This window comes from Artibeus jamaicensis, unplaced genomic scaffold (genome assembly GCF_021234435.1).
Source record: "Artibeus jamaicensis isolate MK-2021 breed Jamaican fruit bat unplaced genomic scaffold, CSHL_Jam_final scaffold_474, whole genome shotgun sequence".
NCBI lineage: Eukaryota > Metazoa > Chordata > Mammalia > Chiroptera > Phyllostomidae > Artibeus > Artibeus jamaicensis.
Window position 1 is genome coordinate 43,714,458 of NW_026522046.1, and position 12,199 is coordinate 43,726,656.

A 12,199-nucleotide genomic window follows, 5' to 3' on the forward strand; every position below is an offset into this window, starting at 1 on the left:
TTTGAAGACATGTGGATCTGAGTTACCTTCAAATCAGGAGCGGAAGTATGATGTTTATGTCTTGGGATATTTTCCTTTTCTTTTAGAGTGTTGAACTAGCCACTGCTTGGTTGTTACATAGAGCTAATTATTCCCACGCTTCTAGCATTTTGCATATATATTTACTTTGCAAGTGTTAAATCATTCAGGAAGAGAAGAAACTCATCATATTTACTTTGTCTTGGTGGATAAATATAAAGGCATGAGCTGGGAAATTCGGTGCTGTTTTGCTTCCTTTGCTTCGCCATATGGGTGGGGTGGAAGGGAGCTGCTTCCTTTCCCAGACTGAGCCCATCTGTGCACACACCCGGGGCCCGGGCGTGAGGCTGCAGTAGGAACTGGCGTGGCTGGCTTGAAGAGCAGACCTCTGGTTCCTGGGTGTGCCCGCCCACGTGTGGTGGCCCCTGTGACTGTCCTCGTCTCTCAGGAGCAGCACGCTCCTCCCCAACATGAAAACGGTTGCATTTAGAGGTCACCCCCAAAAGAGGAAAGATGGATCAAAATGCCCCGATATACATATTTCTTCACTATACAACCAGTTACACTGGCATCTAAATGCTTTTCCATAAAGTTCTGTTCATTAAATACTACGGTTAACATTAAGACCTTCTTAGCAATGAGAGAAAAACAAAAGGAAGACTCTCATGTCTTCAGAAAGAAAGCATTATTGCTTTATAGGACAAAATATGTAAGAAGAACAAATTATATTTTAAGGAGAATGAAAATTTCAAAGCAATGTCATCAAAAAAAGCATAATCGTTTTTCTACAGCATTTTTAGGCAGGATTACTTTGGTCAGAAGTGGTAATGAGGTCTTGGTAAACAATGCCCTCAGAGAAAAAGATTTGAAGAAAGATTTATTTCTGAGTTTGAAATAAGCACCTAAGTTTCCAGACAGTGATGTGCCAATCATACAATTTGTTCTTCAGCCCGAAGGAATCACTGTTCTACAGGAGTGCCTTTTTAAACATCTGTGGTGCCAGAAGCTTTGTAATGTTCATACTTTAATAATATAAAGAGTATAATTTATATTATATAAATGAATTACTTTTAAAAATGTTCATTTTCTGATTATCAAAAATAAAGTTGGGTTTTGTAAAAGTGGCAAATAAATAAGTTGTAATAAAACCTCTAAAAGGGGTATGCAAATTTATATGATCCTAGAGTATTATGTTCATTTTGTAATTTAAAAATATATATGGTAATTTAGATAGATAGACAGATCCCAGGTAGAAGTTTTTAAAAAAACCCACTAGCCTCTTGGTAATTAGTAGTGATATGGGTATACACTTATTTTTCAAAATGACTATTGTCACCTAACTGTAGAATATTGATCATAAATGCCTAAGTGAATGTTAATGAGTCATTTGTCAGGTACTAATGCTACCTTTCTTTCCCCAGATGCCAAGAGTCTAGCTGAAATGCTCATGAGGTAAGTAAATGAAACCCAGCATATCATGTTTAAAAGAACAAGGTACCACTTCCCTGCATGGTTATTTTAATGACATATTCTTTTTGACATATAATGTCCATTTTATGTGTCAAAAACCTAACAAATAGTATACTTTTATGCATGCCATAGGTAGTTTTCTTGCTAACTAGACTCAACCAACAGAATGTTCCCATTAAACTGGGAATAAAAAAGCCACATATAAATGAGTAACTTTGGTTTTGCTCCCACCCAAATATACCACCTTTGGGGCCAGGCCTTCTTCCTGAGAGAGTTAGCAAGACAACTGTGAAGAGCAAAGCACAAAAGGAAATTTCTGGTACCTAGGGCTCGTCCAAGGCAATGGGCTGATCAAGAAAGATTCTCCCTGGCCTCGGTTCCCATGGCAACTTCAGTCCCTGCACTCCCCACCTGCACAGGAGCACTCACCAACTTCTGCAAACATCGAGTCACGTCCTGTCCTGTCCAGGAGGTCATGGCCTATGTCAGGATCATGTCAGCACTGCCCAGCCCTGTACTTGACCCACTCCTTGTTGCTGAGTAGATGAGTGACTATGGCTAGTTTAATAAATAAGTGTTCACAACCATAGAACACATCCCAATATTTGCATTTTAAACCTTTCATATGGTACTAATTAAGCCACAAGTGGAAAAGGATACTCAAAGCCTAAGAAACAAACAAGGAAAAAGTCAAGGACCCTGGTGGTAAACTTCATGTTGCCATTTTGGGATGTCTCAACATAGGAAAGAGGAGGGATGTGGGGCCTTTTCCCACTCCCTACCCCACCACAGTTGGCTTTCATTTTCTCCCCCATGTTTGTATATAAAATTAGTACTTTCTGGTTATTCTCAAAGAGCTCATGCCCCAAAAGACCTAAGGTCAAGGCGGACTAGCATCGGCCCATGGATTACATTTCTCACAGACATCTTTGTCCGGCCACATCATGTATTAAAACAATGTAAACTGTAGGTAAAGGATGTGGAGGGATCGAAGATAATTCTGAAATATTTGGTGTGAGCAATTAGATGAACTTTGGTGCCATTTGCCAGGATTAGGAAGATAGATGCAGAATATGGACTTTTTTGTAGGGCCGGGGAAGCAAGGTTGTTGATGAGAATGAAAAGGTCAGTATGGCTCATGTTGAATTTGCTTCTTAAGCAGCCAGTGAAAGTGTCAGATGGCTGGTAGTCAGAATCTGGAGCCCAGAGGGGAATTCAGAAATGCCAATGGCCTGTAAACTTTCTCCTTCATAACGGGTACCCAGTCACATCCCATGAGCTCAAACTTGCATGAGAAGACTATGCAAATGTACCCATAATGCCTTGAATACACGTGCTTGTGACAGTCTGCACTTGTTTGCTGAGCGAGTGTGAAGGCGTTTCTGTGGTCACAGGGAAGCACCCAGACACACGCGCTCGTGTGCTGAGCCGACCTGACAAAACATCTGGAAAACAGACAAGCCACAGCTATGTGATTTAAACAGCTGATCTACTTAATAAAATAAATGTTCTAATGTAGAGCCTAGAAATATAAATTTGTTGATGACATTTAGAAATCAAGAGATCTCACACAAAATTTTGGCTTTCTGACTTTTGAAAACACCCTGGCCACACGGGACACAGCCTCCTTGATAATGACTGACCGGACCTTTGTCCAGTGCCCCCTCTAGACCACACAGGTATTTGGCTCAGCCCAGGGGGCCCTGTTCCTCTCCCCACTCTCGTCCACGTGGCTGATTTGTGCCCCAGCCTGCCTCCTGCTGTGCTCTGGTCACTTCCTCCACCCAGTCCCAAACCACAGATCGTGCCTCTGTCCAAAGCCCAAGACGCTGGCATCTGTTTTCTGACATGTTCCAGGAAAGTTCTAGTTAGGATGATCTGGTATTTATTAGCTCCTCTGCTGTCCCAGAATGCATCCCTCCCCCTTCTCATTAGCCCCAAGCAAGACATTAGAAAGCATCTTCCTCATTAATAGGGCAATTACTGTGGTTGAAAGACCACCTGTTGATGTGAGCAGGAATTAATTACGGAATTATTCCCAGCTGACTGTGGCCAACATAAAATTAGGAATGTTGAAACTAGCAATCACTCTCAGTTTAGGTAGTTGAGGTAGTTTTCCTGCAAAGGGTCAAAGTGATTGAAAGGGAAGAGAACGTGCAAGCTCCTCAAAGAAGGGGATTTTCGTGGGGTTGATCCAGAAGGAAAAGCAATGCTTTGAACCATGCACAGTGCATTCAGTCTGAATTAGGCAGGTTCACAGACCAAGCAACTGCAGACCTGTCACCTACCTGGTGAGTCTGTGGCCAGCCATATTTCAAAGGTGGCTGCAGAAGTCCAGGCAAGTCGCATGTGCTGGTACAGAGAAAGCCACAGAATTGCTTTCCCTGATTTTTTTTGCTGCTGCTTTCTTGGGAAGTTGAGGATTTAGCAAGCTTGTGCAGTAGGAACACAGAACCGCACACCTGCATTCTAGGCCCGATTCTGCCACCAGCTGTTTTGGTGATCTTGGGTTTGTCACTTTCCTTCTCTTTGTCCAACTTCCCTCACCTAAAAATAACAGTGCAAGTTGCTCTTAGCTTCATCAGCTGTGATCTTGGTGGAGGTAACATGTACCTTCTAACTGTGTCTCACAAAGAAGTCTCTGCATATTTCAGCAGGGTTCATTGTCCCAGGGCCAGACAGGCAGAGGCCACTGTGGGACAGACATAGACCACCTGGAGGCCTCCAGGGGTCCCCCAGTGTGAGTCCATCTCCCATCCCTGTTTGTGCCACGGGACACTCATCCACTTCACCCCAACCAGTCACCCCAGAGAAGGAAGAGAAGAGAGACTTCACCCACCACACCCAGATGGAAGGGGGTTTGCTTTTATATGTTGAGGCAGAAATGATTTTTGAAAACTACCAATCTTCTAAGAGAGACAGTGGCCCACCTTAAGTCACCAACCAACACATGATTATTGTCCAAGGACCGATACAAGCAAGGCCTAGTGGTGAGCAGAGAAGGGCTCACATGGAGAGTTTAAATTAGTTCAGCATTTTGGATGTTCATATTTTTATGCACACTGTGTAAAAGACTCACCAACTATTGTAAAGACATCTGATTCTGACAGCCCCAGTTATCTTGTACTTACAGGTTGTTCCATATCATGTGAGGAGGATGTGCAGACATATTCATCGGTGTTTTTCTCCACAAAGCTTAAGGAAACAGTGAAACTCTAAAGAGTTGTAGCAGCTGCAAGTAGTTTATTGGCTCAGCCCAGCAATGCCATCCCTTGTGGACGGTGTCAGCTTCTGTGATTTTAATCAGACAACCAGGTGGCAGGTGGATGGTGGCAGATTATGGTTCAATAATAACTAATATATTTAGCCTGACCCTGTATTATATAAAAGATGCATTTTTGTCTCATTGAAAATACTTAGTGTCTTGTTTTAGGCCACAAATGAGAATTCTTCAAACAGTGTATTTTTAGGTTGGCTGCTGTTCCAATGACTGAGTGTTGTAGTTTTCAGAGAACCAGCCTTCATAAAATAATAGATTATAAAATATGGCAGCAAAGATTAAAATAATGAAGCAATGTAGTTGGGACCTAATAAGTCATTGAGTGAAAATGTTATGGTCCTTAAGCAAACTTCTGGGAGCTGCACTCAGCTCACAGGGTACCCTCGAAACAACATGATTACCAATAACCTTCCACACGTATTTATTGAGCACCTAAGTAGGCCACATACTGTTCTAAGTTCTAGGGAGATACAAAGAACAGAACAGATGAAAACATTCCTCGTAGAGTTTATATTCCCCTGGGAAAGACAATAGATAAGTCAATTAAATACATGCTAGGGAATGCTGAGTGCTAAGGAGACCAGAATAAGCAGAGAACAAGGAGGGATGAGGAGAGTTCCCTGAGTTCCCCCACAGGGCCAACCCGGCTCCATTGAAAGGATGGAGGGAGGGAGCCAGCCACCTGGGCACTGGGGTTGGGGTGGGATGCAGAGTGTTCTCAGCAAAGGGACCACAAATACAAAGGGAGAGAGGAACAATTAGCCCCCCGAATCTCCAGGTTTATGAGTGTGTTTTCAGTTTTTGGTTTTTGTTTTTTTGCCCCTGGCCTACAGGGCTTTGAAGCAACAGCCCTGGGGGGAGGCATTTTCCTCCAGCTTGGACTGTCCTTGTTCATACAGTGTAGTCACAGGCCGAGTCTGTATCCACTGCAGCACAGACACTCAGCCAGCTTCCTGCGTCAGTCTGACAACAGGCCCCTCATTGTGAAGTTCAGCCTGCGCCTGGGTCTGTTGCTGGTTCATAGAGCAGCCACTCACTGCCTCCTCACTATTGGAGATGAGCAGGAGGAAGGGCTCACACTTCTATTTTTGGTACAAAGACAAGCTCAAGTTCCTAGTGAAGTTTCTAAACAGATCCTTCTGATATTCACAGTGGAGTAGTTCCTGAATGTTTGGGGGGAAATAGAGCTTGTCTAAGCATGACATGCCTGCAGCCCCCAGGTCACCGAATGCCCTCGGTTTTATACAAGTATTGGAATCCTTGTTTTAAAAAACATACCCTCAAATAAAGTTAGAACCTACTTAAGTAAATAACTTAAAAGAATGTACAGACCTTTCGAAAAATTCAGGCCAAAACGTTTGAATCCGACTCTGCATAATTAGCATAATCTAGCTATATAACCCAGTTACTCATCTGTGGAGCAAGGAATCTGGTTCAAGATCAAGTCCTAGGTAGGAATGCTGCACATTGTAGAAGGTGTCATTTTCATGGACTGTTTTGTTCACATGCAAATAAAGAAAAGGGCCATTTAAAAACATTTAGGATATTAGCACAGACTTCCCCATGCAGAGGTCTAAGGGGCCTCTTGAGTGAACTTGACCTTCAGAAGATGAATATTCCCTCAGCCACAAGGTGCAAGAGTTCTCAGGGACAAGGAAGGATGTGGGACTCCTGGTGAAGCTTGGTTAGAACAAAAAGCGCTTGAGATGCAGAATGGAGTCCCCCTTGCCTCCTCATTAGCTGTCACTAACTCATCGTGGAGGGGACTGGGTTCCAGAAATCTTCCTCAGTACAGACCTTGACAATTACTGAGCTGGATGCCATAGATTATCTACCACACTGATCAAGCCATCTGAACAAGCACTGCTTCTGAAAGGTGCGTTAGGGAACCCTGCTTTAAAAATCCACCCAATTCTTACAACTCTGCTCTGCCAGTGCAGATTGCTAATGAAAGGTTTTATCAACTGGTTTGTATCTTTGTGCACACGCAGATTTTTCTTTACCCCAGGCTGTAACTGAAGTTGATTACAACATGCCGCTTTAGTACTTTTTTTCATTTACTTTCAGCTGACAGCTCACTCTAAGAGTAATTTTCTGGTACACCAATTTTGAGACAAATTCTTATAGTAATTGTGTGGTTTTTTTTCCTATCATTAAATGCAATATTGGTTAGGAACATGGAGCCCATGTGAGGGAAGCTAACAAGGTTTATGATTTGTTACCAGAACAAAAATCAAACCACACCAGCTATCACCACAAATCCATCAGCAAAACCCCATCCAGGGAACAGTTGGGCCCATTCTTCTTCCCTCGTTGTCAGTGGAAGAGCTCACATGTGACAAATAAAAATGTTGTTGGTTTAAGAATCACTTCTTTGTTGTTGTTTCGCTTAACTTTTATACAAGAAATGGGAAATTCCGAAGGTTGCATTGATAGATACAGACCCGATCTCTACTAACAGTTTGTAATTTCTGAACCTCATGACTGAGTGCTGAAATTTAACAGGAACAAATACGGTTTGAATGAAGGAAAAATTCTTCTGTCACATGCTTCTTCCCCCTTCCTCCCCACAAGGCATTCACATAATTAGGTGAGAAACCAAGTTGATGCACAAGCCCACATGGGCATAGTGTAACACTGACCTGTATTTGTTAATGCCTCTCTCCTATTTTGCCCCCAGTAAGAACACCCGGACCTCAGACACCTTGAGCAAGCAACAGCAGACCCTGAGAATGCACATCGACATACCCAGGGCTCAGCTTCTGATCGAAGAGAGAGACACGATGGAGACCATTGGTAAGGTGGTGCGTTCGCGACCCTATGGTGTGGCTGTAGCAGCCCTCCGCCCACACAGTGGGCTGTGGGAAATATTAGATGTGAGAACATCTTGAATGCAATATGAGCAAAGAAGCTAGAAGGCAGAGAACTGTTACTGAGGAGAATAACAAGCACCAGCAAATGTGGGGGGAAGTGAACTTGTGTACACCTCAGAGAGCGCCCAGGATAGGAGTCGCCCCACTGTGATCCACTCTGGGTGTTTCACTCCACTCCGGAGGGGCTATTGGTGCCACTCCCTAGAACAAACCCCTGCAGCCCAATGGACCTGGGAGGGCCACACTCCAGAGCCCTGCATCAGAAACCTACTCTGTGCTTTCCTTACCAACCCCACTGAGGCCTTCATTAAAGACAATGTTTAAACACTACACCTAACAAACCTGTTTGCACAGGGCTTCTTTTCTCCAGCCCCAGCACCTCAGACGTGTTCTAGAAGGTTTCTTCACAGTGCTTTTGGGAATCGCCCAGTTCCCTTGTCCCACAACAACAAAACACGCACCTGGAAAGCTTTTGAGACTTGTTTGTCCAGAGCCCAGGGGTCTCCACTACTTCCGGCCTCTTTCCACTCCAAGTCTGCCATCCCACACTGCCTGCCTAGATGGCTGTATTTGCTCCAGAATCCGAGACTTCGCATTTCCACACAGTGATGATGGGAAGAATAGCTCCTATCCATTGAGGGCTCTCTAAATGTCATGGACTTTTACAAGCACTTAATGGGCATTATTTAATTTAACCCTCCCAAATAACACAGGAAAGATGTATTAGTCAGTAATGGGGTGTAGAGAGATTACATGGCTTTCGGGGTCACACAGTTGGGTAAGAGCAGAAGCTGGGTGGGGCCCCCGCCAGCTGCCTGCTTTCATATCCACAGGCTACTTCCCAGAACCCCGTGCCTTGGAGGTAACACTGAGCTTTCCAGTAGCCATGGAAACAGACTCCAGGGCAGGTTGCAGAGGCTGCTTCTTTTCAAACTTCACTTGGTGTTTGTTTTGGAAAGTGTTTGCGGGCACTTCTTCCAGGGCACCCCCTTCCCGTGGCTTAACTGAAACTACTCAACTCCCGGCACTTACCCTAGATACCTTCCAGCCACAAAGACAGTGAGGAATGGCCAGGTCGGCAGGATACTTCCATTGCCCCTTGCCCCTACCCTGGCTTGTTATCTTCTGATGCAACAGCAGAGATGACTTGACCTAATGGCTCATCAGTTCTGAGGTCTGGACTGCCCTGGCTGGATTCAGATTTGGTCTGGGCATAGCAGCACTTCGAGAAGGTTGGTCCAGTCCAACATGGCTTTTGATCAACCAAGTTTAGGTAAATACTACCTGTGCTGTCTGAGGGGTCGCTACTCATCCCACCAGACACACAGTTCTATTAGTTTGCTCACAACAGGATAAGGCACCATGTTTCATTTGTTAACAATTCCATCTATGGCTGTTAAAATAGGCAGGTGGGCGGAGCCTGGGAGAGGCCTCACTTCCCAGTGGCGAGTTCCTGCCAGTCCAAACCGGAGAGAGAGCTGCCCCTACCGATCATTTCTCTATATGCTTCGCCTTCCTCGAAGGGTCATCTGTCACCAGAAGTCACTTCCCTCCTGGTGACGCTGACAGTCGGTCAATAGCATTTTCTAATTACTGAGGAAGTAGACATACGACGCTTTAAAATGCTCTGGGCTCAGACTACAAGAATCCAATATGGAAGTGCCATTAATTCCTGCCCGGAATGAATTGTTAACCTCACACACTGACAGGCTCCTGAATTTTTCCATTAAAAGTCTGTGGCCTAGCCCTGCAGATAATCGGGGCTGCTCCTTGCAGGGCTGCAAGTGAGAAGCCGCAATGCATCCGTTCTGTAATGAAAAACGAACGTGGATGGCAGCCTGGGATGCCAGGTCCGACTGGGAGGAGCCGTCTCTGTAGAAAGGTCGCCCTTTCCAGGGGTGCGTGGAAGTTGCGGGCCAGCCCCCACACTCCGCCCTGCTCCTGCCTGGGGCCCGGCCTCCGCTGTGCCATAAGCTCAGATGCCGGCAGACACCTTGGCAGCCTTCCCTCTCCTTCTCTGCCAAGAAATTTTATTCTGACTTCAAGAGGCTTTTCTTTCCTGCCAGAGCCTGAGTAATTGGGTTTCGGAAGGTTCATTCTGTTCAGGACCTTTTTTGGGCACAGAAGTCTCACTGTGTTGCTTGTGACTTCTGCATTACCACTCCGTGTCAAGGCACGCTGCAACTAGGTTCCCGCTGACTGGTCGCTCACATGAGTGTCATCCCGGGCCATGGTGCCTGAATTCATGAAAAATCCATATATCCTAAGCAAAGTTTCCCTCAGAGTAAGAAAGCTCCTAGGAAAGTGTGGAGAATATCACAACAAGGTAACAAAAATCTTGAGACAACCAAATAATGACACATGGCCCAACCATGGCTCCTCCAAGTGCTAAGATGCTCCCCATTCACCTGAACCCAGGCTCCACCTGCAGAACCTTCTTGTACCTACTCCAACAGGACTCAGGAAATCTGGCTAGTGAGTCATTTTTAGAAGTCAATTAAGGAATGTTCTGGAGTCATTAGGTCTCAGAAGAGGTGGGAAGAATAGGGACATTCCTCAAAACCATTAAAACAGGGAAACCCTGAACTTGGAGGACTGGCCTTTCTCTTCCCTTCCTTCCCCCGCCCAAACATTTGCCAAGTTCTGCACAAGGACCACCCCAGCATGACCTCCGCAGGGGAGTTTCCCTAGTGCTCACACACAGCGTCCTTCCAACAGACAGCAACCCCAGACTGGGCGCAGCTGCCATCACCGGTGCTGTCCCCACTGAGCTTTTGACAAATGCATCACTCCCAAACTCTACTGAACAGGCAGCTGCAACACAACCCCCTACCCCCAAATCAATGGTTCCTTCGTGAAAAGACCAAGCTCAGGAGTGGAGCGAACCCCTAAAGTTTAGAATTTCAGACCAGTTCTAATACAGGGCTTGAATGTTTAGTTGTTTCTGTAGATTTGGAGGAGGTACTGGGTTGCTGTTAAGGAAAGACCAAAGAGTTACTTAAAGGGCGATGAACATTTGGCTTTCTGTGTCCCTGCTGGTCTGTAGATGACCGCTCCACAGTCCTGTTGACGGATGCCGACTTCGGAGAGGCAGCCAAACAGAAGTCCCTGACGGTGACACACACGGTCCACTACCAGTCAGTGTCTCAGGCCACTGGACCTTTAGTGGACGTTTCAGATGCTCGGCCAGGAACGAGTGAGTAGTTCAACAGCACCCACAATGGGTGTTACTGATGCTGACAACATGTTACTGTATTTTTCAGGCCATAAGGCACACCTAGGTTTTAGAGGAGGAAAGTGGGAAAAACATTTTTGAAGCAAAAAATGTGGTAAAATATTTAATAGCATAAATAACATAATATTTCACCCATGTCGATGTAAACAGAACTCAACAGCAGCATTAACAACCATTATTCCTCCCGTATTTGGGCAGGGGGAAGGGTACATCTTATGATCCAAAAATACAGTAACTTGCCTGTCCCTGTGACGTGAAAATGGGCCGGAATTGGTCGGGGGGGGGGGGGGCTGCTGGGCCTTATGCCTGAGAAACCAGGGGGATGAGAATATCTTTAATTGGGACCTTGAGCTTTTACTGCTTGATCTAAGCTGTTATTAAAATTGTGTCATTTGGAACCAATAAGTATTGGTTTACTCTGAAAGCGCTAGAAATTTCAGATTAAGTCAATTTATCACATTTAGACAATGCAAGAAAAGAAAAAGATCATTAATATGAGTGCCAGGGCTGAGACGTCATCTGTCATCTTTGCCACGACACTGCAAGGAGCGCACTTACACAGTAGATGCTGTAGCCTCCATGTTACAGAGAGAACACTGAGTCTCGGTGCAGTGAGGGGAGCAGCCCAAAGTCGCACACAGAATATGTAGTGACACCTACTTTCAGCTGTCAGTCTGTCTGTCCTCGAAGCTCATATCTTTGTCCTGAACACACTGTTTAAGAAAAATAGAGCTCTGGGAACATGGGGATTGTGCTCAGTTTGGTCATTAATATTTGCATACATAATACATGGAAATTAATTCCTCAGTGAAATTAAATTCCCTAATATGTATCTAGAGCTTATTAATTAGATATTCTTGTTCCTTCATAATTGAAATTGTTCCTAAATCCCTGAAAGGCTGAGAAATTGATGTCCTGATTATTATCTTTTTTGGAAGCTTTGATGTCTAGCTTTTAAATCTCTAATCACCCTCTTTGCAAAAATTTACATTCTTAGAGTATTGCAGTTAGGAAAATAAATATTATAATGTAAAAAGCTATTCTTTATAAGTTCTGACTTGCAAGGCATTCGTGGAATGACCTGAGTTTCATGAAGCAAATTGGTTGATTCATAAGTAACAGTGTAATGTGCAGGAAAATCATTCGAACCGTATCAAAATTCATGGGAAAACTGGTTTTCAAGCATATGCTATGGAAGCCTTTTCTTTCTCCCTTCTGTCTAAGCTCACCTCCTTTTCTCTCCAGTGACATCAGTATATTCTGGAGACGTGTGGGGCAGGGGTGAATTAGCTTAGCAGAGGTGGTGTACACAGGAGCCTTGCT

At 44.7% G+C, this 12,199-nt stretch overlaps 1 protein-coding gene across 1 annotated transcript in view; it reads left to right on the forward strand.

Annotated features, from left to right (window-relative positions):
• Positions 1 to 12,199, forward strand: part of DSCAM (DS cell adhesion molecule) — a 116,085-nt gene that overhangs the window by 82,895 nt on the left and 20,991 nt on the right. Inside the window, exons 15-17 of the mRNA XM_053657553.1 lie at positions 1,440 to 1,470; positions 7,449 to 7,564; positions 10,688 to 10,837. Coding sequence (XP_053513528.1) covers positions 1,440 to 1,470; positions 7,449 to 7,564; positions 10,688 to 10,837 — 297 coding nt within the window. The remainder of the gene's footprint in view (positions 1 to 1,439; positions 1,471 to 7,448; positions 7,565 to 10,687; positions 10,838 to 12,199) is intronic.